The sequence below is a fragment of the Crinia signifera genome, chromosome 4 (assembly GCF_055691185.1).
Source record: "Crinia signifera chromosome 4, ASM5569118v1, whole genome shotgun sequence".
Lineage (NCBI taxonomy): Eukaryota > Metazoa > Chordata > Amphibia > Anura > Myobatrachidae > Crinia > Crinia signifera.
Genome location: NC_139220.1, coordinates 269,245,722 through 269,271,956, shown reverse-complemented (window position 1 = coordinate 269,271,956; position 26,235 = coordinate 269,245,722). Strand labels below are relative to the sequence as shown.

General features: G+C 44.6%; 1 protein-coding gene across 2 annotated transcripts; it reads left to right on the top strand.

Annotated features, from left to right (window-relative positions):
- The first annotated feature begins 3,323 nt into the window (after positions 1 to 3,323).
- On the top strand, positions 3,324 to 25,837 carry C4H2orf42 (chromosome 4 C2orf42 homolog). 2 transcript variants are annotated; one of them, XM_083184528.1, is made up of 9 exons: positions 3,324 to 3,475; positions 10,322 to 11,157; positions 13,577 to 13,702; positions 13,838 to 13,930; positions 17,451 to 17,555; positions 21,907 to 22,014; positions 22,221 to 22,321; positions 23,989 to 24,148; positions 24,922 to 25,837. In XM_083184528.1, exons 2-9 carry the CDS (start codon positions 10,335 to 10,337, stop codon positions 25,131 to 25,133), a joined length of 1,728 nt encoding a protein of 575 aa, XP_083040654.1. In that variant the 5' UTR covers positions 3,324 to 3,475; positions 10,322 to 10,334; the 3' UTR covers positions 25,134 to 25,837. The 2 variants fall into 2 exon arrangements, with proteins under 2 accessions (XP_083040654.1, XP_083040655.1); XM_083184529.1 differs by lacking the exon at positions 3,324 to 3,475 and adding an exon at positions 3,492 to 3,604.
- The last annotated feature ends 398 nt before the right edge of the window (positions 25,838 to 26,235 follow it).

The following is a 26,235-nucleotide window of genomic DNA, read 5'->3' as shown; positions in this document are numbered from 1 at the left end:
CCACTATCAACGCTAACCCAAAGCGTGGCGAGCGGCGGCAGTATGTGTCCTCCGACCTTTTCATACCCCCACTATCCACGTCGGTGTGGAGTTGATTTTATATAGTGTGGCGAGCCTCACGAGGGGACGCGTATTACTTTACATATATTCCGCTGTGCTCGCCACGCTTCGGGTTGGCGTTGATAGTGGGGGTGCTTTTAACATTGTAAGCACCCATTACGGTGCTTATACAATTAATAATCTTATAGGGGGCCATTTCACATTGAAAGCATTAAGGTGCTTATACAATTTAAAATTGTATACCATCGCATTGTATGCCATACACAATGGTATACAATTTTAAATTGTATAACATCGGGTGCCATTGCGTCGCATCGCATACCATTGTAAGGATTATGGTATACGATGCGATGGGCGCTGTGCTAGGAAACAAGTATCGAACCAGCTAAGAACTGTCCCATCCAACCCACAGAAATTTTTCAGGCGCTGAATTAGAATATCATGGTCCACGGTATCAAAAAGCTGCTGAGAGACCCAGAAGGATTAAGATTGAGCAGTCACCTCTGTCTCTTGCCATCAGAAGATCATTAAGCACACACACCAGGGATGTTTCAGTGCTGTGTCTTCTCCTGAATCCTGACTGGAATGGATCATAAATATCATGGGCTGACAGGCAGGTTTCTAGTTGAGTTGATACCACTTTCTCAATAACCTTTACTTGTACTTGCACCAGTGCTTTTTAATATCTTTATTGGTGATATTGCAAATGGAATTGAGGGTAAAATGTGCCTTTTTGCAGATGACACCAAGGTATGCAGCAGGGTAGTCACACCAGGAGGGGTAAAACAAATGATTGATGATCTAGGTAGATTAGAGGAATGGTCAAGAGCATGGCAACTACAGTTTAATGCCAAAAAATGCAAAATCATGCAATTGGGTTGCAAAAATCTAAAGACTAGGTGTCACTATTTCAGGGGACTTAAAGGCAAGTAGGCAATGTAACAAAGCAATGAAGAAGGCAAGTCAGATGCTTGGTTGCATAGGGAGAGGTATCAGCAGTAGAAAGAAAGAAGTAATAATGTCACTGTATAGGTCATTGGTACGACCTCATCTAGAATATTGTGTTCAGTTCTGGAGGACATATCTCCAGAAGGAAATAAATACATTAGAGACTGTACAAAGAAGGGCAACTAAAATGGTGCATGGCCTACATCACAAAACGTACCAGGAAAGACTAAAAGATCTTAATATGTATACTTTAGAGCAGAGAAGGGAAAGGGGGGACATGATAGAAACTTTAAAATATATCAAGGGGTTTAACAAGGTACAGGTGGGAGACATTCTTCACAGGAAGAGGAGCAGCAGAACACGAGGACATGCACTGAAACTAGAGGGAGGAAGATTCAGGGGAAATTTGAGGAAGAATTACTTCACAGAAAGAGTAGTAGATAAGTGGAATAGCCTCCCATCAGAGGTGGTAGAGGCAAATACAGTAGTACAATTTAAACATGCTTGGGATAGGCATATTGATATCCTTACAAAAAAAATAAGGATCAAATATGGTTTGAGGTAACATTTTTAAAAAAGGGGCAGACTAGATGGGCCAAGTGGTTCTTATCTGCCATCAAATTCTATGTTTCTATGTAACCTTTCCTAGAAAAGAAAGGTTTGATACTGGTCTGTAGTTGCTCATGCAGCAGGGGCGAATTTAGGGGTCAAGCCGCCCCAAGGCACAACATTTTTGGGTGCCCCCCCATTTTAATGTAATCATCACCCCCAGTGCCCTGCTTCCCTTATATGCCCTGTGACCCTCCCATGCCCTGCCACCCTCTCTCCCAGTACCATGTCAGCCTCTCATGCCCCCTCTCACCAGTCTGTGTGCAGCTCATCCAGGACCAGCAGCACCTTGGCCCCCAGGGACGACGCCCCGGAACCCCCCCCCGGACACCGTGTCACTTTACTGTGACTGACTGAGTGCAGGGGCAGGCGTGTCGCTACTGTACCTGCCCATTGGATACACAGCAGCCAATAGGCTGTGTGCATTGAGTAGCCAATGGGCGCCGGCGGCATTGAGCCTGAGCTCTCAGTAGTAGTAGCCATTCAGCGCGCCTAGCGGCAGAGCCTCCCCGGAGGCGCATGGGGACCAAGCAGATAACCGCGGTGATGTAATATGCATGGCAGAGTGGGTGGGCAGCGGCGGGTGACGAGCGGCACTACCGCCAACATATGATGAATCATATCGGCGGCGTTGCCGCTCATCACTCGCTGCTGCCGACCCACTCTGCCATACTGCTATTAATGTCAATATATCGCCGCCCTTAATTGGTGCCGCCCTGAGGCCCGTGCCTCATGGGCCTAGGCACAAATCTGGCCCGGTCATGCAGTCAGGGTCTAAATTAGTTTTTTTAACAAGTGGTCTAACAATTGCTTCCTTTAGTGGCTCAGGAAAAATGCCTGTTTGCAGAGAGCTTTGAACTATTTTTACAAATACAGGGCCGATTATATCCATGCACCCTATTAGCAGCTTAGTTGGGGCATATTTATACTGAAATACTGAGCACATGATTTTGGCTCCATACAAAATCTGGGATGGACCAAGTATCTACTCTTAACATTATTAGATTAATTATTATTAGGAATCCTCTCTGCTGCTCCTTTTGCCCTGGCATCAAGCATGAAGGTCCTGGCATCAAGCATGTCCACTTTGTCCCTATTTTATTTTTAAATTGTCCACTCATGGCATAACGTGTAATGGGCATCACAGTGTGTGGCATAATGTATAATGGGCATCAGTGTGTTACATAACGTGTAATGGGCATTACAGTGTGTGATGTGACATAACGTGTATGTGGCATTACCGTGTGCGAAATCAAGAATAGATTTGAAGCAAATGTAAAAAAATAATAAGGCAGTCAATGGGCGTGGCTTGGGGCGGATCAATGGGTGGGCTGTGGGTGTGTCAACGGGCGGGTCACTGTCCGGGAATCGATCAACACAAAGGTGGTAACCCTAGTTACACCCTTGCCCTAAGCCTCCCCTGTAACGCATTATATGGGTGCACTTATTCACTAAATAAAATAACTTGACAAATAAATAATACGACCTGACGCCTTATGTTAACTATGAACACAGAACAGAATGTCAAAAACCCTGCAAGGCAGCATCCTGTAAGTGGAGGTGCCACAGGACTCGACCAGCCCACCCCTCCTCTGCTGCAATAACAGAGATTAGATAACAGCTCAGTGAGTGCACTGCAGTCTGTCTGTCTGCACCGCTGCCCTGTAGTGCTATCTGCACCCGCAGAACTACATTTCCCGTCATCCCCCGGTGACGTATCCTCCCACGTGACCCGGGCCGCTCAATCACGCCCTCTGTTACAGAGCTCGCCCCGTTTGTAAGGAGCTCCGGTAAGGGGTCTGAGGCGAGCGCCCGGCTTGAGAGATAGCGACACCCGGCAGCAGTGTGCGTGCTGCAGGTAAGCAGGAGGAGGAGCTCTTTGGCGGTCTGTGGGGGGGAGAGCACCGCCCGCTTCGTAAAGACGGTTGCCCCATACATACAGGGTGGCGGGCGCCGGAAGTGACGTCACGGCGCGCCCAGTGCTCCTGTAAGATGGGGGCTTTGTGTGTGCGTGTGGGTACAGCAGCAGGTTATATATGGTTATATATGGATGCGGCATTGTAACCCTGTACCCAAAGAGGAGGGGGCACTCTATACCCAATACTATTACCAACACACATATTGGCATGTGGCCCAGTGGCTTCATGATATAGGCTCACCCATTAGCCTACCTGTTCCATATGTGGTTATATATACCGTTATTATGTCTACTGATGGCTTACCATACTAACACTTTAAATTGGGACACCCATTGGTTACATAGATTTTGTGGCTGATTAAACCCAAGTGTAATGTAGGTTTGAAGCCACAAGTCAGCCAGCCACAGAAACTCAGTAATTCATGTCCTGGTTTAATCGGATAGTATGATCAGCCTAATTCTGTCACTTTGCCCCCTATATTAATATTATACCCGTGTCCCAATACTAATAATGGTACTTGTGTAGTTTGGCGGCGCCCATTGCATTGGATACCATAAGGCATACGATGGTATGCGACGCGATATCGCGCGATATTGTACAATGCCATACAATTTTAAAATTGTATGACATTGTATATGGCATACAATGCGATGCGATTAAACATTGTATAAGCACCCTAATGGGTGCTTACAATGTTAAATGCACCCCGCCACCCCCCCACTATAAACGTGAACCCGAAGCGTGGCGAGCGCAGCAGCACGCGTCCTCCGCCCTTTTCATACCCCCACTATCCACGTCGGCGTGGAGTTGAGAATAGAAAGTGTGGCGAGCCCGAAGCGTGGCGAGCGGACGTGGATAACTGTGAAGGCCGCGAGCGGACTCCGATACCTGTGAAGGTATCCGCGTCCCCTCGCGGGGCTCGCCACGCTTCGGGCTCGCCACACTTTCTATTCTCAACTCCACGCCGACGTGGATAGTGGGGGTATGAAAAGGTCGGAGGACGCGTACCGCCGCCCCTCGCGGGCTCGCTGCACTCACCACGCTTCGGGTTCACGTTTATAGTGGGGGCGGGGTGGCGTGGGGGTGCATTTAACATTGTAAGCACTTTTAATTTATTTGGCCGACTATAAATCTGACCTACCAGTGGTATTTAAGTCTTTGGGGGAATTTGGCGGCCACTCTGGGATCAAGATAAATTGGGAGAAATCTCATGCACTCCATGTTAATGTACCAGGTTCCCCTGCGGCCCCCCATCCACTCCCTTTGAAATGGGTCCCTACGATCAAATATCTTGGAATTTGGATCTCCATAGATCCCAGCGCGTTTATCCCCCTGAATATACTCCCACTAATAGATCAGTTAATAAAAAAATGTAGGGTCTGGAATCGTTTGCCGCTTACTGTAACGGGCAGGGTGAATTTAATAAAAATGGTTATTCTCCCCAAATTTTTGTATGTCCTCCAGCAGGCCCCAATTTACCTCTCCAAGGCGATTTTTAGAAGAATTAATGGCATTATGTCATCATTTATATGGCATAACTCCAGACCTAAATTGCAAATGCAAATCCTAATGCAAGATAAGCAAGAGGGGGGCTTGGCGCTACCCGACTTTAGGAGATACTATATCGCGGCTCAATTAATCCAACTAAGGCCATGGTTAAGCCCACATCCAAATGTGGATCAGGTTGCGACCCTGGTACACTCATCCTCCCCAGGAACTAGTCCTCTGTCGAAACTCCTTGGGGGGCATACTCGAGCAGGAGACCCGCCCATTATAGTTCAAGCCATAAAGGTGTGGAGAGAGGCCAATTCCCTGTTAGGATCTACGGAGTTGGATCCGGAATATCCTCTTGGGGAATTAGGCGATAGGGGAGCGATGGCAACCTTGCAATTAAAGGCTACCTGGGGGGCGTACCTGATACAGTCAGTGGGACAGCTATATAAAGATGGCTACTTGAAGTCCTTTGCACAGCTTAGAGAGGAGTTTGGGGTCCCGCAAACATTCTTCTTCCGCTATTTGCAATTACGAAGTCTTCTAAATAAGTTCCTCCCCCCTTCCCCCCTGTGTCTGGTGGAATCCCCGCTAAAAATATTACTGAAAAAAGACTCTAAATATAACTCGGTGGCCATACTCTATAAGCTTCTTAATAAGACCCGTCTATGCACAAATATGTCACGGATAAGAGGTAATTGGGAAAGTGAGGTAGGCCCCCTAAGCGATAGAGAATGGCAGATAGCCACGTCATCAGTGTCACTATCCACTAACTCTATTCGAGTACAGCAGGTCCAACTGTTTGTTCTACACAGAGCATATCTGTCCACGAATCGTATTGCCAAATTCAGACCTGAGGCTTCATTGATGTGCCCGAAATGTAGATCACTACCTGGTTCTTTCCTACATTTACTATGGGAGTGTCAGGAAGTGGCAGCTTTTTGGAGGCAAGTAAGGGATATTTTGGTGGAGACAGGGATCCCTAGAGAAGCATTCTCCCTGAAAAGTTGTATCCTGAATATTGTAGATGAACCGGGGATAACTGGAAGTGGGGGGGAAAAATATCTTATAAATCTGGTGGCTATAGCCAAAATGAGCATTGCAAGAACTTGGATGGCAGCTAAAAGCCCGGAAATTAATAGCTGGATTGGCCTGGTTAATTATTTTTACACCCAAGAGAAATATTTGCACCTAAGTAGGAATACACTAGGGAAATTTAATGTAGTATGGGATAGATGGAGATCTTCCAGATATTGGCACCATTGAAATTGTAAATTCTTTGTGTTGTTTAATTATGTGTGTTTTTTTTTGGGGGGGTTTTTTTTTTGCCCTCTTTTTTTGGGCATTGTGTCTATTTATTGGTTTTTTCCCATGTATCACGTGTCTATTTTTTGTTGCCCCACATGGGCGAGCTATAGCTGGGTAAAAACCTAAGTAAATGTATATTCGAGCACACCCATAATGTGTTTGTATTGGATCACATTAGCGGTAACACGGCGTAACTGCCATGATTATTGTATGCCCACGTGTCTATTTTCACATTGAGTACTTATATAAATGTATAACCGGGACATAGGACTACGCGTCAATCCAGCTCCCACCGTTTGTGAAAGTGGGAAGATATGGCTTAGCTTCCAACCCATATCACCTATTTGGCTGCCACGTTTCACTAGGAAACTTAAAGCATACCTCGTAGAGTTCACTTTCATTGCGGGTCCGTATTGTTGTCCTTACTTTGGCCCTTGGAGTTCACCTATATTCAATCCTCTTGTTATGTTGAGTATTCAGTATGTAATATGCTTGACCAAGCTTGACCAAGCCCGACCCTTGCCTTTTTTATGAAACCAAGACGATGCCACAGATGTCTGTGTATTATTTACTGTCTGTCATGTTCTTTTTGGCTCTTGTGTGTTCCTTTTTCTTTTTTTTTTTTTTTTTTCTTTATATGTTGAAAAATTTAAATAAAGATTATATAACTAAACATTGTAAGCACCCATTAGGGTGCTTAAAAGCACCCTTTAGGGCGCTTATACAATCTTTCATCGTATAGGGGGCAAAAATCGCGTTGCATCGCATGACATCTGGTGCATGGCATGCGATGCGATTAAAACATTGTGCGATGGAAATCAGGGGCGCCGCCAAAATACACAAGTACCCTAATAATTTACCCTATATTTCTCCCCATTATACTATTTGAAAAAGGCCCACAGTATGTCTCCTCCCCACCATTAATCTTGTATAATAAAAGGGTAACGCTGTTCCTCACCGCTATGGGGGAAATCCAACTGTTGTGCCAGTTGGTGGCCACTAGATGCTGCCCGACTGTGCAATACACGCAGACATTGCTTTGTTCCGTCGTTTTTATTTGCAGGTAACTAGTATACAAAATTACAACATGGAAATCTTGAGGTAATTTACTAAAATGGGAGTTGTTTTGAAGATGGGATGTTGCCCTTAGCAACCAATCAGATTCTACTTCTTATTAATTTAGCACCTAGGAGATAGAACCTGATTGGTTCCTGTGGGCAAAATCCATCCTTAATAGAATTCCCATCTTAGTAATAAACCCCCTTTTGTGGGGGTTCTGGGAAAGACCATTATCATTTACTTAGTCTATATCCCACCAGTATAGTCTGTTACACTTTCTATTAACGATCCATCGAGCTCTGTGCTACTTTAATTGCAGTCTTGTTCATTATATGCAGTAGTTCATGGTTATAATAAACCACTAAGACCCCTGAAAGGTGTTTTTTTGTTGTGTTTAGTGTATGCAGTGATTGACATGGCAGTACATTAATAAATAGACCCATTATAGTATATTGGTCAATTGGAAGCATGCTGAAGATCCAAAGCCTATATTAAAAGTATACTAGGAAGCGGAAAAGGGTGGATCCAAGATGACTTGCTACTACTTTATCACTGATTGGGGAATTGCTTCATAGAAAGCTTTGTGCCGCCGCCTGGAAGAAGAATATATGTGGATTAAAGCTATCATTTGCCTTCTAGGCTGTAGATGGAACACTGCAGAATACATAAACATTTTAGAAGATCGTTTCCAAAATATAGGATGCAGTTTTGTAAGATGAAGTCACAGATGTTGTAAAAAAGGTTGTGTTCTTAAACCGGAATACCGTGTTAAGCATGGTACCTAGTGCCCAGTTTCAACCAGGTAAAGGTTTTCTGGGCAGAACATTTTGTCTTTTTTTATCTCCTTAGGAGTTGAACTTACCCTATTTATTGGGTGACAGCAAATAACTGCCACAGTTTCCAGATCACCCAGCAGGTTACATGTTCCAGGTGCATAGGGAGAATTCGCCAACTATCACAGCACATTATGGGGCAGATGTATTAAGCCTTAACAAGAGATAAATGCAAGGGTGATAAGGAGAGATAAACGTCCAGCCAATCAGCTCCTAACTGACTTTTTTCAAACAAAGGCTGTAACATGGCAGTTAGCAGGTGATTGGCTGGACGTTTATCTCTCCTTATCACCCTTGCATTTATCTCTTGTTAAGGCTTAATACATCTGCCCCTTTATGCCAACAGAGACTGTAATCACATTTTATTCTATTACATACGCTTTAAGATGGAGTTGGTCCCCCTTTTTCAGCTACAACAGCTTCCACTCTTCTTGGAAGGCTTTCCACAATATTTTGGAATTTGTGCCCATTCATTCTGTAGAGCATTTATGAGGTCAGGCACTGATGTAGGATGAGAAGGCCTGGTTCCCAATCTCTGTTCCATTTAATGCCAAAAATGCTCAATCGGGTTAAGGTCGGAGCTCTGTGTGATCCAGTCAAGTTCTTTCACACCAAACTCCTCACCCCATGTCATTATAGTCTTTGCTTTGTGCACTGGGGGACATTTATGTTGCAATAGAAAAGGGCCTTTCCCAAACTGTTGCCACTAAGCCTTGTTCAAGTTGCCCTTCACTTGAGAAACAGCCTCATACCGTTATTCCTCCTACGTTAAACTTAGTCGTTGGCATATTGCAGTCAGGCAAGTAACCTTCTCCCAGCATCCCCTAAAGTCAGGGCCTGATTCAGAGCCTCCGCCTCACTCCAGTGAAATCCCGGCCTGAGAATAAATGTGCTTGCTGTGCGAATGGATGCATATGGCCGCACCACCGTTCGCACCCGAGAGATTATGGCCAAATCCCGTCGGAAGCTGCTCACCATTGAATGATTTTTACACTAGGCACCAGTCATGGCAGCCACCACGTAGCCCAGGACGTCTGGGCTGCTACTGACATCACACAACCTCCCCTAACAGGCTTTGGCATTTTGCATCTTCCCTGGCGCTCCCATGAAACGGTTGGTTCCCACCACCACGTTCCAACTCCCTGTCAAAAATTTTAGAACTTGATCACAGCTGGGTGTCGCGCATGAACATCGCGTCTCCTATGCATGCTCCGTATCCCAGGATTGAAAAACTCTCCATCCCGGATTGGCCTCCCTAATGAAAAAAATGCCCCCGTCTGGTCAAACCGTCCACCACGCACATGGATGTGGAGAGCGGGTGGGTTGCAGCGGTGTGGCGGATGGGCTGCACAGCCTGACCTCTGGCCACGTCACGCTGCGCAGGGCTAGGGATAGACCATTGCATCAAAAGAATTTGATAGAAAAAAAATTCATATGAATCTTCAGTGCAGCCACGCATGTGCAGAAGCACTGCAGTGTAGGTCTGCCTGGGGTGGCGTGACCATTAAATGTCTACCAGTTGATGGCAGCAAACATCGGAATGCCACCATCGAATGGTAAAAGCACTGCCATCGAAACAGAAACATTGATATACGTGAAACATCTAGATGCGATGTCCATCCCTATGGAGGGTATGGGAACAGCTGGAAAGAGTCTGTGTGTGCTACGGGGCTACCCATCATTAAATTGGGCATGCGCAGTCTAATCCCGAAATCCTGGGATTGGAATTTCCAATCCTTCGATTGAAATCTCTGCAATTTTAGGGCCAAATCCCAGGATCCCGACGATCTCAATCCCTGAATTGGCCATCCTAGAACTTGTCATTATATTTACATTGTGTGTGACCTCTATGTGTGCAGAAGCTACTGTCAAATATGTTTGTATGTCTTCATTACTTTTGTTTGCTGATTGATGTCACTTGTGCCATCTGATATATTTTGCTAATTAGTGTTTGTCTCTGTTATTTGCGACCAGACTGGGTAAATGTGAATGGTGGGTGGTTACTTCTAAAGCCTATTGCCTCAGATAGGAGATTTGTGATGCTCAAGGGGGGATTCACCTGTTAGTCTAATTCATTGTTATTTGTCATTTTAGGCCGTAAGCAAACATGGAACCTAGTCCTGCTAAACCTAAAGTCCCTGACTTCCTCTCCAACTTGGGGAAACCCACCTTACGAGGTGTTAGGAAATGTCCACGCTGTGGTACTTATAATGGAACTCGTGGCCTGAGTTGCAAAAACAAGAGCTGCGGTACCGTGTTCCGGTGTCGAAATAATAAACAGCAGGGCAAGGATGCAGTGAAGGTGCTTACCGGATCGGACATGCAGATCTTCTCGGTCAGGCAAAGGGACAGAGGACCTGACCACAGATGTCTGGTGGTACTGGGTATTTCTGAGACCACCATACAGACAGCTGAGGGGACAATTATCACTCAGATTAGCTCTGGTCGCTGCTTCGCTCCATCCTGTCTTAAAGCTGCAGCTCGAGGGGTAGTAGAGAACCAGTGCCAGCACATAAAACTGGCCTTGAATTGCCAAATCGAAGCTGAGCCTCTGCCACTTAAAAGCTCCATATTGAATGCAATGCAGATCCCAACAGAAATCAAGCAGGATATCTGGTTGCTAGCTACTGAGTGCATGGGACCCCTCGTCCAGAGGGTAACAAAATCTGTCTTGGTAGTGCGATGCAAAACTAGCCAGCAGAACAGCCTGGGCTACCTCCATGTGTACTTCACACAGAAATCCGGCCCACAGAAAGGAACTAACCACCTCTTCCTTTGTTCCTGCGAGGCCCACAAAGCATCCAAAGGAGCAGCACCGAGGACGGAAAGTGAGGAGAGATGTTTGCATTTCTACACATGCATGGGAGCGTTCGCTAGCGATGACAGCCTAACTGAGGAATTCACGGAATACTTTTATGTCATGTCTGAAGGTAAGGAAATGACGCTTCAGAGAGCAGGAAATTGTACCTAGTTATAATATATTTGTTCCCTTCAAATTGGGTAACATTCAGTTTTGACATCTTCTCAACTTTTAGAAAATAAATGGCCCAAAAAGCACAATACTGTCATAGCCTGCGCTTAGCTGTACAGCAAAACACAGGTAGCATCACACATTGGGGTCAATTCAATTAGGAGAGAACTTACAAAAGTAAGTTTGTATCATGAAACGCGAATACATAGCAGACACCAGAGAATTGCAAGATTTAAGGTGCCCACACACTAGAAAGATCTGCGATCATAAGATGTGCGCATAAATTAGCCTTCAAATCTTTTGCCTGTCCTGGACAAAAGATTTCAGGCAAGCGCACATCTTTACCAAAGATTTTTCTTAAGACCCCTTGTGCGTTCCTATGGATCTTTTGTTAAATCTTCTGATCTTTCATGCAGCACGTAATCGATCAGAAGATTTAGCAAAAGATCCACGGGAGCGAGCATCGGACCGAAATCGGCCGATTATCGGTAAACATCGGACGATATATCAGAAAGCCAAAAAATCGTTCTAGTGTGTGGGCACCTTTAGACATTACAGCTTGCGTGTTTTGCCACTCTTCTACAAAAAGCGAAGTGAAGGAAAAGTGGGAAACCCTCCAAAAAAAGGAACAAGTCACATAGGAGGACCATAGAAGGCTGTTACTGGCCATAGGGAAAATTGCTGATTTTTGTACTTTTTTCTTAATGGTAGAAAAATGATTACCAACAAATGTGGGGGGGGGGTTCAGTCTTTCCAGCATTTTGGGGTACAGAGTTATAGTGTTCATTCTAGCACCCGCCAACTTTGAAAACCCATGCAGTTCCTCTTCCCTGCCTGGGGTGTCGCTGTCTGCTGTGGTGTTTCTAGCACAGATCTGGTTTGCATATCAGTGCTGATATACATACCACACTGTGCTGGAAGAACTACAGCGACACCCAGGCAGGGAAGAGGAAATGCATGGGTTTTCAAAGATGGCGAGTGCTATAATGAACACTAAGAATATGTCCGTAAGGTGATTTATCAGTGATTCAATACAAGTTTTTAAAAACACTTAAACCTCCCATTTGCAGAATCCCCAAACCCTTCTCCCATCAACACAGCCCAACTTTTTAGAGAAATCTACCTGATAACTGGCATGTATTTTTGCTGGCCAAATTATTGTATTGAAACCCTTTCAAGTGCGTGATTATTCTGTATGGGGGGTGCACCAGGGGTTCTGCATTTTGCCCTCACATTTTTATTTTCTCAACTGATCTGAGACGTGTGCACAAAAATCCTCAAATTTCTTCAACAAAAGCAATGTGAGTATGGAACTGAATTGCAAATACAATTCCCAGTACCAGTTTGTTGTTTGATTGGCTCACGGTACTCCATTCAGTTAGATTGCCTCAACCTGCAATACTGTAAATATTTGTTATACCCCTTTTACACCGCCGAAAAATCTGGGTCAGCGGCAGGTCAGACCCGGATCATCGGCGGTGTAAATGGAGTATATCCATTTACACGTGTCCTCTACCCAGGTCCTGACCTGGGTAGAACCCGGATAGGACCTGTGTAAAGGCCGGTGTAAATGGTCCCGCAGCGGGTCCACAGCGTGCAGCACTGGGGAAGCCGTACCCAGGTGCTGCGGGAGGAGGGGGGTCCCTGTCAGCCTGAGGTCGGAGCCGGAGGGGATGATGTGCGCTGCTGTACTCCCCCCCCCCCCCCCCACCCGCAGCCGCAAAGTCTGATTTAGCAGCAGCGGCGGCGCACATCATCCCCTCCGGCTCCGACCATCATCCCCCCCGCAGCCCGCAGTTGTACGATACTGGGCCTGATTCAGCAGCGGCGGTGCACATCAGCCCCTCCGGCTCCGACCTCAGGCTGACAGGTACCCCCACCTCGCCTCAGCAGCCGCAGACACCTCCCTTCTCCCAGCACCCGGGGACAGCTTTCCCCTCTACCCCTTCAGAATTTTTATTTAAGTAGTAGTATGTATGTATGTTTTCTCCCCGAAGTTGCTGCATGAATTATATATATATATATATATATATATATATATATATATATATATATATATATATATATATATATATATATATATATGTGTGTGTGTGTGTGTGTGTGTGTGTGTGTGTGTGTGTGTGTGTGTTGCCTCCTGGCTACAAGCAATTTCACCCCCCTTGGCAACGAGCAAGCATTTTTAACGACATCCACAAGGAAAGGCAGGGCTGACCCAGTTTCAGTGTAAATGGTGCAGACCCAGGTCGAAGTGCTGTGTAATGGGGGTATAAAGCAAGGTCAGACCCTGGAAACTCCAACGTTCAAAGACCAGGGTCCGACCAGGGTTTTTGGTGTAAAAGGGGTATATGTAAATCCGTTCATTCTTTGACATACAGGTCTTAAAGAGATAACAGTGTTAGAAACAGATAGCAAGATGGATACTGTGGAAACAGTGGTACAAATACATGAAGAATCCGCCCCAATGCTGAAACCCAAGAAACTAAGAAGGGATGATTCACCAGGTAAAATTAATGAACAAAAAAATAATATATATATATATATATATATATATATATATATATTTATATATTTTTTTTTCTCTTTTAAAACAAAAATACAAAATTTTCCGTTTGTGATCAATTTTTTTGTGTTTTAAGGAACAAACGCCACAGTTCAAGATACTGCGATTAACTGTCTGAAGAAAACTACACAAAAAAAAACTGGTATCAACTCTGCTGCAAAGAAACCAGGTACACACCAGGATGCCAATCTTTAATGTCCTCCACTTTAAGTGTAATCATGGCTACTGCTGGCTGCTATTGCTAAGATTTTTGGATTACTAGCACTTGTTCGAGGCTTTGCTACTGTCTTCGGTCATTTTGGACATTGCACCGTTTCATCCGGTAAGTATTCACAGTGCTTCACTTTTCCCACATTTTGTTATGTTACAGCCTTATTCCAAATTGGAATAAATTGAAATTTTTTGCCCCTCAAAATTCTACACACAATATAAGCCCATAATGACAACGTGACAAAAGTAGTGTTTGGGGGGAATTTATTAAAAATAAAAACTAAGAAATCACATGTACATAAGTATTCACAGCCTTTTGCTCAATACTTTTGTTGATGCACCTTTGGCAGCAATTACAGCCTCAAGTCTTTTTGAATATGATGCCACAAGCTCGGCACACCTATCTTTGGGCAGTTTCGCCCATTCCTCTTTGCACCATCTCCCAAGCTCTATTAGGTTGGATGGGAAGCGTTGGTGCACAGCCATTTTCAGAGCTCTCCAGAGATTTTCAATCGGATTCAAGTCTGGGCCCCTCAATGACATTTACAGAGTTGTCCTGAATCCACTCCATTGATATCTTGACTGTGTGCTTAGGGTCGTTGTCCTGCTGAAAGATGAACCGTCGCCCCAGTCTGAGGCCAAGAGCGCTCTGGAGCAGGTTTCATCCAGGATGTCTCTGTACATTGCTGTATTCATCTTTCCCTCTATCCTGACTAGTCTCCCAGTTCCTACCGCTGAATAACATCCCCACAGCATGATGTTGCCACCACCATGCTTCACTATAGATATGGTATTGGCCCGGTAATGAGTGGTGCCTGGTTTTTACATCAAGGAGTTAAATAGTTGTCTCATCAGACCACAGAATTTTGTTTGGTCTAAGAGTCCTTCAAGTGCATTTTGGCAAACTCCAGCCAGGCTGCCATGTGCTTTTTACTACGGAGTGGCTTCCGTCATGCCACTCTACCATACAGGCTTGGTTGCTGCAGGAAGGTTCTCCTCTCTCCACAGAGGAGTGCTGTAGCTCTGACAAAGTAACCATCAGGTTTTTGATCACCTCTAGGGATGCCAATTCCAGGGCATTTTTTTCAATCCCGGGATTGAAAAATGCTCAATGCTGGGATTGGCCTCCCTGTTATAAAAATAAAAAAACACCCCTGCATCCCTAAACTGCCCTCCCTGCACATCACTGAAAGGCAGACTAATCCCCTGCCATTTCTCCCTTTCCCTCTGCCCTGCACTGTCACTTACCTGGTGGTGGTGATAGGCAGTAGCAGGACCATCTCCAGTGGGCGGGCGACTGGGAGCAGCACAGCAGGTGGGTGGCTGGGAGCAATACAGTGGGCCTTTTGCAACAAGACCGAATTCAGAACAGTGTGCTGTAGCGGCATGGCGGCGACCGGGCTGGGCAACATGACGTGATGTCAGGGGTCACGCTGCGCAGCCTGGCCGCTGCTATGCCGCTACAGCACAATGTTCCGAACAGCCGCACTGCTGCCTGCCGGTATTTTGCAAACGGGTACTAATCACGCAATCCCAGGACTAAAATCCCACTGTTTGTTGGCCAAAATCCTGGGATCCTGCCTATTCCAGGTTTGGCCTCCCTAGTCACCTCCCTGACTGGGGCCCTTCTCCGCTCAGTTCAGATAGCCGGCTAGCTCTAGGAAGAGTCATGGTGGTTCCGGACTCCAATTTACGGATTATGGAGGCCACTGTGCTCATTGGGACCTTCAAAGCAGCAGATATTTTTCTGTACCCTTCCCCAGATTTGTGCCTCAAGACAATCCTGTCTACATACAATTTCTTTGACTTCATGCTTGGTTTGTTCTCTGACATGCACTGTCAAATGTGGGACCTTATATAGACAGGTGTGTGCCTTTCCAAATCATGTCCAATCAACTGAATTTACCACAGGTGGACTCCAATTAAGCTGTAGGAACATCTCAAGGATGATCAGTGGAAACAGGATGCACCTGAGTTCAATTTTGAGCTTCATGGCAAAGACTGTGAATAATTATGTAATTTTTTATTTTTAAGAAATTTTCAAAAATTCTCCCCAAAAAGACTACTTTTTTCACGTTGTCATTATGGGATATTGGCCCTTATTCAGATCTGATCGCAGTACAAATTTATTCTCAAAGTGGGCGAAACAATGTGCACTGCAGGTGGGGGAGAGAGTTACATTTGGGTGGGGTGTGTTGAAATCTAAATTGCAGTGTAAAAATAATGCAGTGAGAATTTTTTCCGTGCACAAAAACAAAATAACTCAAACAAATAAAACTCTCTCTGCACATGTTACATCTGCCCCACCTGCAGTGCACATGGTTTTGCCCATTTTGAAAACAAATTTGTACTGCGAGAAGATCTGAATAAGGGCCGTTGTGTGTAGAATTTTGACGGATTTTTTTTTTTCTTTCATTTGTTCCATTTTGGTCATAACAAAATGTAGAAAAAGTGAGCGCTGTGAATACATTGCACTGTATATTATATAAATGTCACCAATCTAGAGGATAACCGGCCCATAATTTGGGATTGTGGGCTTACATCTTTATTTAGACCCAACCACTGATGATGTGCTTCCTCTGGGTCTGGTTGTCATAGAGATTTCTTATTTATTATATTTTGAGCTACCAGCCATAAATGTGACTTACTTACTGATGGTTGGCAATATGGGTAGACTCTTTTTCATTGTCACATTGGCCCTTATTCTGATCGGTGCGGATATATCCGCGTGCGTTCGGCCCGCCGATGTTTGGTGTCTGCGCATGTGCAGAGGCGTCTCTGTGCATGTGCGAGCGGGGCGTACGGCCAAATCCCGCATGATATGTGAACACTCCGAACAGGGGGTGGAGAGATGGGGGAGGTTCCCTTAGATGGAGGAGGCGTATTCCGTGAAAAATACACGTGCGGTCCGTTCGGACAGCTTTTTACCGCATACGGACGGAGTTGGCGATCCGTATGGAAGGCGGGGTTTCGCACGCACGATCCTGGCCGCATAATCGGCTCCGGCCGCACCGATCAGAATAAGGGCCATTATGAGTTGTGGTGAATTCATGAGGTAAAACAATGAATGTTGTCTGTTGCATGAGGTAGTAATGGAAATCTATGCATTTTTAATGTTGCCTTCCCGACTTTAATATTGTCTTTGTATGAAAAATGTATTTGTATGGATTCCATGTGAGCTGCATAATGCCCACACTTGTGACTGGTATTAGTGCTACTGGATGGCAGTTGTGCTAATAATTTGCATGCTTTATTTGGTGTATCCGATTCTCGTGCAGTAATAGCCTTCCATACAAATTGTGATTTTTTGATTTTTTTTTTTTATGAATTTCAGACACCTGATAATCACATCTCCAGACTTGCTACATTGCTCAGCTTTGCTGTTTTCCATCATGTATTTTACAATGTCTAAATGACCTTAATGCATACAACCGAAGACCAGATCAGTTGATCCAGTACTTTTTGCTTCCTCTTTTTAGCATGTAGTCAAATGATGGATGAGACTCAAGTGTCCCTTACCTTTATGGACTGGCTGTCCAGTGTGACTGAAAGAATCCACCAGACCATGCATTATCAGTTTGATGGTAAGTAGCTGCTTGCACGTGAAGGGATTAAACCAAGTTTGATCAATGTATAAATATTGGAAGATGCTCTTGCGGAGGATTTAGCACAGCTTTAGGGTATAAGAAACTCCGGTGTAGGCACTAAATGCAGCTAACTTTGTGGTTCCCCCACTTACCCAGTTGGAGGTCAGATTTTATCTTAGTGCAGGTGTAGCGTGTAAAGTTTTTTTGTTCTTTTTAATTCTATACCTCATTAACTAAGTTCCAAATCCCTTTGAGTTCTATATGTACATGCAACATCGATGGTCATGTAGTTGACCGATCATTTGCAACTGCAAAAAGTGTATGCAGTTGGGGCATGCAGTAAAGTGATAGACATCCTTTGGTGATGACTAGAATTGTCTGTCTCATGGACTTGTTATTGGAGAGTCAGGGGCCTGTCAGTGACAACGGCTGGCTGCGCTCACAGATGCACACCTGCTGCAATATAGGCCAGAAACAGACTGCACCTGCTGTTGCAAGTCTCCATGGTGGTGCCTAAAGAATCACCAGTGTTCCAAATGCAATCTTACCACATTTCTGCTTGGAACCAACTGTCTGATAATGCAACTTGTGAGATCAAGGACTCTATTTAACTCTACCACGTCTGATGGGAGGTTATTCCACTCCACTACTCTTTCTGTGAAGTAATTTTTCCTCAAATTTCCCCTGACTCTTCCTCCCTCTAGTTTCAGTGCATGTCCTCGTGTTCTGTTGCTCCTCTTCCTGTGAAGAATGTCTCCCCCCTGTACATTATAAAGTTTCTATCATGTCTCCCCTTTCCCTTCTCTGCTCTAAACTATACATATTTATATCTTTTAGTCTATCCTGGTACATTTTGTGACATAGGCCATGCACCATTTTAGTTGCTCTTCTATGTACAGTCTCTCATGTATTTATATCCTTCTGGAGATATGGCCTCCAGAACTGGACACAGTACTCTAGGTGAGGTCGTACCAATGACCTATACAGTGGCATTATTACTTCTTTCTTTCTACTGCTGATACCTCTCCCTATGCAACCAAGCATCTGACTTGCCTTCTTCATTGCTTTATTACATTGCCTACCTGCCTTTAAGTCCCCTGAAATAGTGAAACCTAGATCCCTCTCTTCCTCAGTAGTTTCCATTATAGTGCCATTTATACTATATTTAGTCTTTGTTTTTTTAGACCCAAGTGCATGATTTAGCATTTTTTGGCATTAAACTGTAATTGCCATGCTCTTGACCATTCCTCTAATCTACCTAGATCATCAGTCATTTTTTTTTACCCCTCCTGGTGTGTCTACCTTGTTGCCTTAATGGAGGTGACAAGTTACAACAACCCTCGCCCATAAGAACCCCCAGCTGACTGATCCATCTTACGTATTTGGCTGCCAGTAATTCGGCAGCCAAATACGAATGACTACAACATCAGTAAAAACGAATCGTATGGAATATGGCAGCTTTGTAAATTTGCCTTATTCTCCATTCGTATTGGCGGCCTGTTCACAGCTGATCCCGTTCGTACCGAGATCGGCCATTTGCGGCCTATCTTAGTAAACTTACCCCAAAGGGTACTTGTGTACTAGCACGGCACCCACGATACTTGGTCGCACAACATATAATCGCATGGCATACACCCGATGCACTGCGATGCGATTAAAAATTGTATAAGCCCCCTATACGATTTTAAATTGTATAAGCACCCTAATGGGGGCTTACAATGTAAAATGCACCCCCACGCCACCCCCACTATGAACGTGAACCCGAAGCGTGGCGAGCCCGCGAGGGCGGCGGTACGCGTCCTACGACCTTTTCATACCCCACTATCCATGTCGGCGTGGAGTCAATTCTATATAGTGTGGCGAGCGCAGCGAGCCACCTAGCCCGAAGTGTGGCGAGCGCACGCGTATTACTTTACATGTATTCCGTGTCCCCTCGTGGGGCTCGCTGTGCTCGCCACACTATATAAGATCAACTCCACGCCGACGTGGATAGTGGGGATATGAAAAGGTCGTAGGACGCGTACCGCTCGCCACACTTCGGGTTCACGTTCATAGTGGGGGTGCATTTTACAATGTAAAGCCCCCATTAGGGTGCTTATACAATGTAAAATCGCATCACATCGTATTGTATGGCATTGTATGGCATTGTATGCCATATACAATGCTATACAATTGATAACGCTTAGCTATCTTCTTATAGCCTTCTCCTGCTTTGTGATAACGCTCTGCTATCTTCTTATAGCCTTCTCCTGCTTTGTGATAACGCTCTGCTATCTTCTTATAGCCTTCTCCTGCTTTGTGATAACGCTCTGCTATCTTCTTATAGCCTTCTCCTGCTTTGTGATAACGCTCTGCTATCTTCTTATAGCCTTCTCCTGCTTTGTGATAACGCTCTGCTATCTTCTTATAGCCTTCTCCTGCTTTGTGATAACGCTCTGCTATCTTCTTATAGCCTTCTCCTGCTTTGTGAGCGTCAACTATTCTCAGTTTCCGTGTTCTACACAACTGCTTAGAGGAACTCATGGTTCTGATTGTTGGGGCAAGGTCAGATGAGTCTTGGCTTTTAAAACCTTTGAGATTGACATCACCTGGTCTTTCCAGACTATGATGGAGAACAATCCATGACACTGCCAGGTCTCAGCTGTCCAAAGGGTGCGGTGCATGCTATAAACTCTGAAGGGTGCCCAAACTTTTGCAGACGCCATTTTTTGTTTTCTGTTATTTTGAAAGTGCAAATGATGGAAATAAAATCAAACTTTTTGTGACCTGTTATAAGAATGTCTAATCTGTAATTTGATGCCCTTTTGGAGATTTTTCCATCTTTCCTTGGCTTCTTTTTGCACATTAAAATGATTTTTTTCCTGGGGTGCCCAAACTTTAGATCCCCACTGTATAGACCATTCCTTTTAATTAATTACCCCTAAGCAATTTCATTAAATTCTCTTTGCTGTAGGTCAATATTTCTCTCTTTGTCTCTTCACTCCATCCTCACTGCTAACCCAACCCTCTGTATATTTAAAATACATCTAGTTTTATTTACTTAATAAACAAAACAGTAGTAGCCATTATAAAATGTTTACTGAGGTACTGTTCAGATTTATTATGTTGATCCTATGTAGTGCTATATTTTTTTTGTCCCCTTTATTTGTGATCACATGGTTTTTGAAATGTATATTGGATTGTATTATTTGTTATTTTTCTCAATTTTCAATAAAAAAATATATTTATACAAAGAAAAAAGATCTATGTCCACCAGGAATTATTAGAGAGCCAGGAAAGACGTTTGTCTATGGGTAGTGCAGGCCTAATTCTGTATCCATTGGAAGGGGACGAATTTGACCCCGTTCCACTGTTGGGGGGGTATGCGCAAGCGTGTATTTGTGCATGTTCAGACACCGGCAGTTCATGGCTTCGGTGAGTTACACACATGCCGAGCCATTCATTCCGGGGAGGGAGAGCCGGCGGCGGAAACGAGGCTCACTAGTGGGAACGCCCAGCATTTTACGGGTGTCCACATGAAAATGCTGGGTGTTCCCATGGGAACACAGGCGGGCCAATGCCTGCTGGGGCGCGCGGCTGACGTCACAGGATGTCATCGCCCGCCCCCACCCCCTTCATACCTTCATTGCCCGCAGTCCTTTTTTCATGAACATTGACTATGTGGCCCCTGGGATTTCATATCATAATAAGAATCTGTGGCCATAAATGAATGACATCATTTCCTTTGCACATATATCTTAAGGTGGCCATACATCAGAAAGACCGGTCTTAAGGTGCGTACACACTGATAGATTCGGCCAACGATCTGGGCGTTCCCGATCGATTGAAACGACCAATCGGTCATATCGTTCTGTGTGTATGAACGATATAGGTGACGATGCGCGTACCCGCCGGTTGTTTGTAGAGGTCGCTGATCTTTCCTGCATGACAGAATTGTGCAAAAGGATGTCCACCACTCTCTTCAGCCGCCTGCCCGTCTGCCACTGGAAACTACTGCGGCTCCCAGCATCTTCACTGCCACGGGCCGCCCGGAAGCTGCAGGGAGGGAGTGTCACATGACTGATTGTACGAGCCATCTAAAGACAAATTGCATGTGCTTAAAAGCACATGCAATCTGCTCCCAATCCCAACCGATCTAACGTGCAGCACGTCAGATCAGAGGACAAATCCTCCAATCCCCCGGGCCCGGCATTGCGTGATTGTGTGCACACGATCTGCATACAATCCGAGATTGTATGATTGGGTCCAATGTCTTTCAGGTGTATGGGGACCTTTAGTCTGGTAAGAATATCTCTCACTTACTGATTTGCCTCCCAAAATTTGATGCCATTCTTGTTTATGTTCCCAGGTAAGCCGGAGCCCCTGGTGTTCCATATTCCCCAGTCTTTCTTTGATGCCCTGTCACAGCGGCTGTCTATGGGTAATGCACGGATGCGGCTTCCCAACTGCACCACAGGTACTGTCCTTCCCCAACAGCCTTATGTTTCTTTTGTTTAATATAAATATAGCATTTACTTAAATCAATTGAATTAACCAATGCAGGTGGAATAAACAAACAAATACCTCTGCAGTATGTAGAGGGAATGCAGTAATTGTAAAGTTGTAGGATTGGGTCAAGATATTGGCTCATTAGAGCTATAATTGGATGGTTTTATATTCCAGCTTTTGTGAGAAAGGATGCCCTCCCCCTGGGGACCTTTTCCAAGTACACCTGGCACATAACCAACATTTTACACGTCAAGCAGATCTTTGACACGCCAGAGGTAAGGGGTCAGCGGTCATTCGTTTCCTTATTCGTTAGGGGGGAAATCCCATGTTGTGATCAATACATGCCGGTTACTTATTCCTATACCTCTTCTGGCCTGTGTCCACAATCTCTCCATTTCACTGGTCTGGGCGTAGCCTGGGTCTGCTATACCGTTCTAGGCAGTACTAATAGATGCAAGACAACATGGAAGCTGGAATGATATTAGTGATGTATCACATGAATGCATGAGAATAAAAGAGTACTGCAAACTAAATTTACCCCTTTATCACATTCATACCTGTCTTAGCCATGTGTACCTGTTATACTTGCATACACAAACACACCGAGTGTCAACTGTGTGTGTGTGTGTGTGTGTATATGTAATATATATAATATATATTTTGATTACCAATTGTACATACAAATATCACATATGGCTTATAAAAACAGTGGTGCTGGCTTTTCAGTAATTGAGAGGAAAACAAATGAGACAAAGGAAACAGAAAGGGTTTGAGAAAAAAAAAAAAAAAAGAGAGAGGGGAAGGAGTGTTGCACTAAAAGTACTGCAGGCCGTGAACAACCGATAAGCATAAGGTACAGTATAAAGTGTTCCACTCACCACTCTTCTCTTCATGGCCCACTGATTATATAGGAGATAATCAATTGTTTCTGTAAATTCTAACTAATTGACCTCGAATGGGTCCATTTTGTCAAAAGACAATTAACCAATCGGTACTTGTGTATAATCACGGCGCCCGTCGCATCGCATACCACTAATTAAGGTATGCGATGGACCCGATTTTAGGCTTTTCCCGGGATGAGTGTACAATTTTAATATCGCGTCGCATCACATGCCATTATAATGGCATGCGATGCGACGAGATTTCAATGTTAAATGCCCACCCAGACCCGATTTTTAATTGTATCCCCACCCTGATGGGTAATGACAATGTTAAATGCCCCCCCATTGTTAACGCCACCCCACTATCAACGCCAACCCGAAGCGTGGCGAGCGCAGTGAGCCCGCGAGGGGCGGCGGTACGCGTCCTCCGACCTTTTCATACCCCCACTATCCACGTCGGCGTGGAGTTGATTTTATATAGGGTGGCGAGCCACCGAGCCCGAAGCGTGGCGAGCGCACGCGCATTACTTCACAAGTATTACGCGTCCGCTCGCCACACTATATAAAATCAACTCCACGCTGACGTGGATTGTGGGGGTATAAAAAGGTCGGAGGACGCGTACCGCCACCCCTCGCGGGCTTGCTGCGCTTGCCCACGCTTCGGGTTGGCGTTGATAGTGGGGTGGCGTTAACAATGGGGGGCATTTGACATTGTACACCCACCCTGATGGGTAATGACAATGTAAAATCGGGTCTGGGTTCCTGTACAATTGAAAATCGGGTAGAATCGCGTCGCATCGCATGCCATCATATGGCATGGCATGCGATGCAATTTTGTGGTTGTACAATGCCCTGCGATGGAAATCGGGGGCGCCGTGATAATACACAAGTACCAACCAATCAGTATGAGAGGAAAGCAGAGCACTTGACGGAAACTCACACAAACATCGGCAGGACCTATATATTCTGCACAGAGGACCTGAATGCACTCAAGCGCTGTGGTTATTACTGTTTCATAGTGTCTGGTAATAGTGCATTTGTCTTATTTTTTCTTCTTTCAGATGCCACTTGAAATTACCCGAAGCTTTGTTCAGAACAGAGATGGAACATATGATCTATTCAAATGCCCTAAGGTGGAGGTGGAAAACATTGCAGAGACCTACGGCCGACTAGAAAAGCAGCCCATCCGGCCACTGGAATTAAAAACTTTTCTAAAAGTTGGTATGTGTCAGATTTCATTACTACTTATTTGCACTACATAATTAAAATCCAGAAATTTTGCAAACTACATGTAGACACACAATGCTTATAAGGACATTCTACATGATCTATAGACACGCTCCAGTGGGCACATGTGGTGTGACATAATACCATGGACACACTTGTTGTGTCAGATTTTCTGCAACTAGGAAGCTCTGTACAAAGAAATGACAGTCCGGGAACGTTGTTATTGTAATCAGCGGCTCCTAATGTAAGAGGCAGACTTTATATTTCACCAGATCCCCGCCGTTTAACCCCCCTCTTCGGCCGCATTGAATACACCCCATATTTGTAATGGGGCTATTGGAATAACATTTTCGCTGAATGTCAGCAATAATCCACATATACAAATAAATCAAACCATAGATGTCCATAAATTAAGTTATGTGTAATAATGTGAAATGGCACAGGGAAAAAGTATTGAACACATGAAGAAAGGGAAGTGCCATTTTGCACCTCACTTTCTTCATGTGTGTAATGGTTAGAATATTTTTATTCTCATTGTATTGCTCTGTTTATCTTATATTTTGGGGATTTTTAAATTGTAAACTGAAATCCTGTGTGGAAGGGATAGAGGAATGAGGAGTTCAGATTCTGCAGTCTCTGAATGGAATCAGAGGAAATCCCCTTTAAATCTTAATAATGAGATTGATTTGCATGCTCACATTTATGTATTTGGTAGCATCAGTGGAATGCCAGGGCTCAGAAGTACTAACCTTATGTTTATTTTCCAGGTAACACCACTCCAGAACAGAAGGAGCCTACTCCATTCACCATTGAGTGGATCCCAGACATCCTACCACTCTCCAAGATCGGCGAGCTGCGCATTAAGTTTGAATATGGACATCATCGTAACGGCCCCTTGCCAGATTTCCAAGAGCCCTCTCCACACACTTTGGAACACACCCTAGAAATCACCCCTCTCACCACTATGACATTTGACTGATTCTGTACAACCACATGTACCAAGATGACAATGCTGCAGCCTGATAAACACCATCTGATGGGCAACAGCCGCCATGTTGTTTGTCATTCAGCTGCCAAAGGAGGTTTATCCTATACAGTGACTGCTGGTCCGTAACATTTCTCACGTGCAGTGATATGCAGTTGTTTTCCTTATTCGCTGCTATGATATACAGTTTTGTGCGTGTGCTTGTGCTTAAACTTAGTATCTGTCTTCATGTTTTGTTTTAAATAATTTAAGGTTGCCAAGTATAATTATTTGACAGATCCTTTGAAATGTCAGTCCAAGCACCTATGGCTTCCAAACGCAATGTGTTCTATGAGTCCTACGTCCTCTTGGCCAGTGGATGTGTTCTGTTCACAAAGAGACCAAACTAAGATTACAGTTTGCTCTCACTGCCCTGGCAATCGGTGATAAAAAGACTTGGGAGGTCGTTCGTAAATGCTGATGAGTCCTCATCTTATTTAATTTGAGAGAATATCCCTTTATTGAAATATTTTGTACATTTAACCTGTGTCCCCAAACCCCCCTTTTAGGGAAGTGTCTGTATTTATAATCCTGAGAGGAAATGTAGTTTATCACTCTGATGGAATGACTGTAATTGTGAGCTTGGAAAAGGAGTGTATAGTACCTGTGGAAGCTGAACGTGAACATTTTAACCATATAAAACTAAACATACTATTCTCTCCACAATTTTCTTTACTTGTGGGAATGGGCTATGTGTTTTCTAACCCTAATCCTGCTCTGTCATGTGATTTAGAACACACCCCTTGTGACATCACCCCCTCTTCAGCGTCTACCATGTCACTGCCCTATTGTCATTGTTTCGGGAGAGGATTATTACATTTATAAAAGACCCTGTTCACATCTGAGCGAATGAACCAGAATAAGGTCCAATGTTTATACTGCTGCTCCCAGGCACAGGAGTGGGATCAGGCACCGTGTGCTCCTAATGCCGGAGCAGCCATGATCTTTAGACTAATAGAAAATTGACCTGAGAAACAATCTGCAGAAACGCTGTTCTGGAACAATCCTTGAAAATGTAAGTTGGAAAGCTTACATCTACCTGTGCAAGATCACTGCA

Bases quoted from the DNA above. Each gene is read 5' to 3' on its own strand.
- C4H2orf42 (XM_083184528.1), top strand. From the start codon at position 10,335: ATGGAACCTAGTCCTGCTAAACCTAAAGTCCCTGACTTCCTCTCCAAC. The intron at 11,158-13,576 runs GTAAGGAAATGA...TTTGACATACAG, and splicing joins CTTTTATGTCATGTCTGAAG to GTCTTAAAGAGATAACAGTG. The intron at 13,703-13,837 runs GTAAAATTAATG...TTGTGTTTTAAG, and splicing joins AAGAAGGGATGATTCACCAG to GAACAAACGCCACAGTTCAA.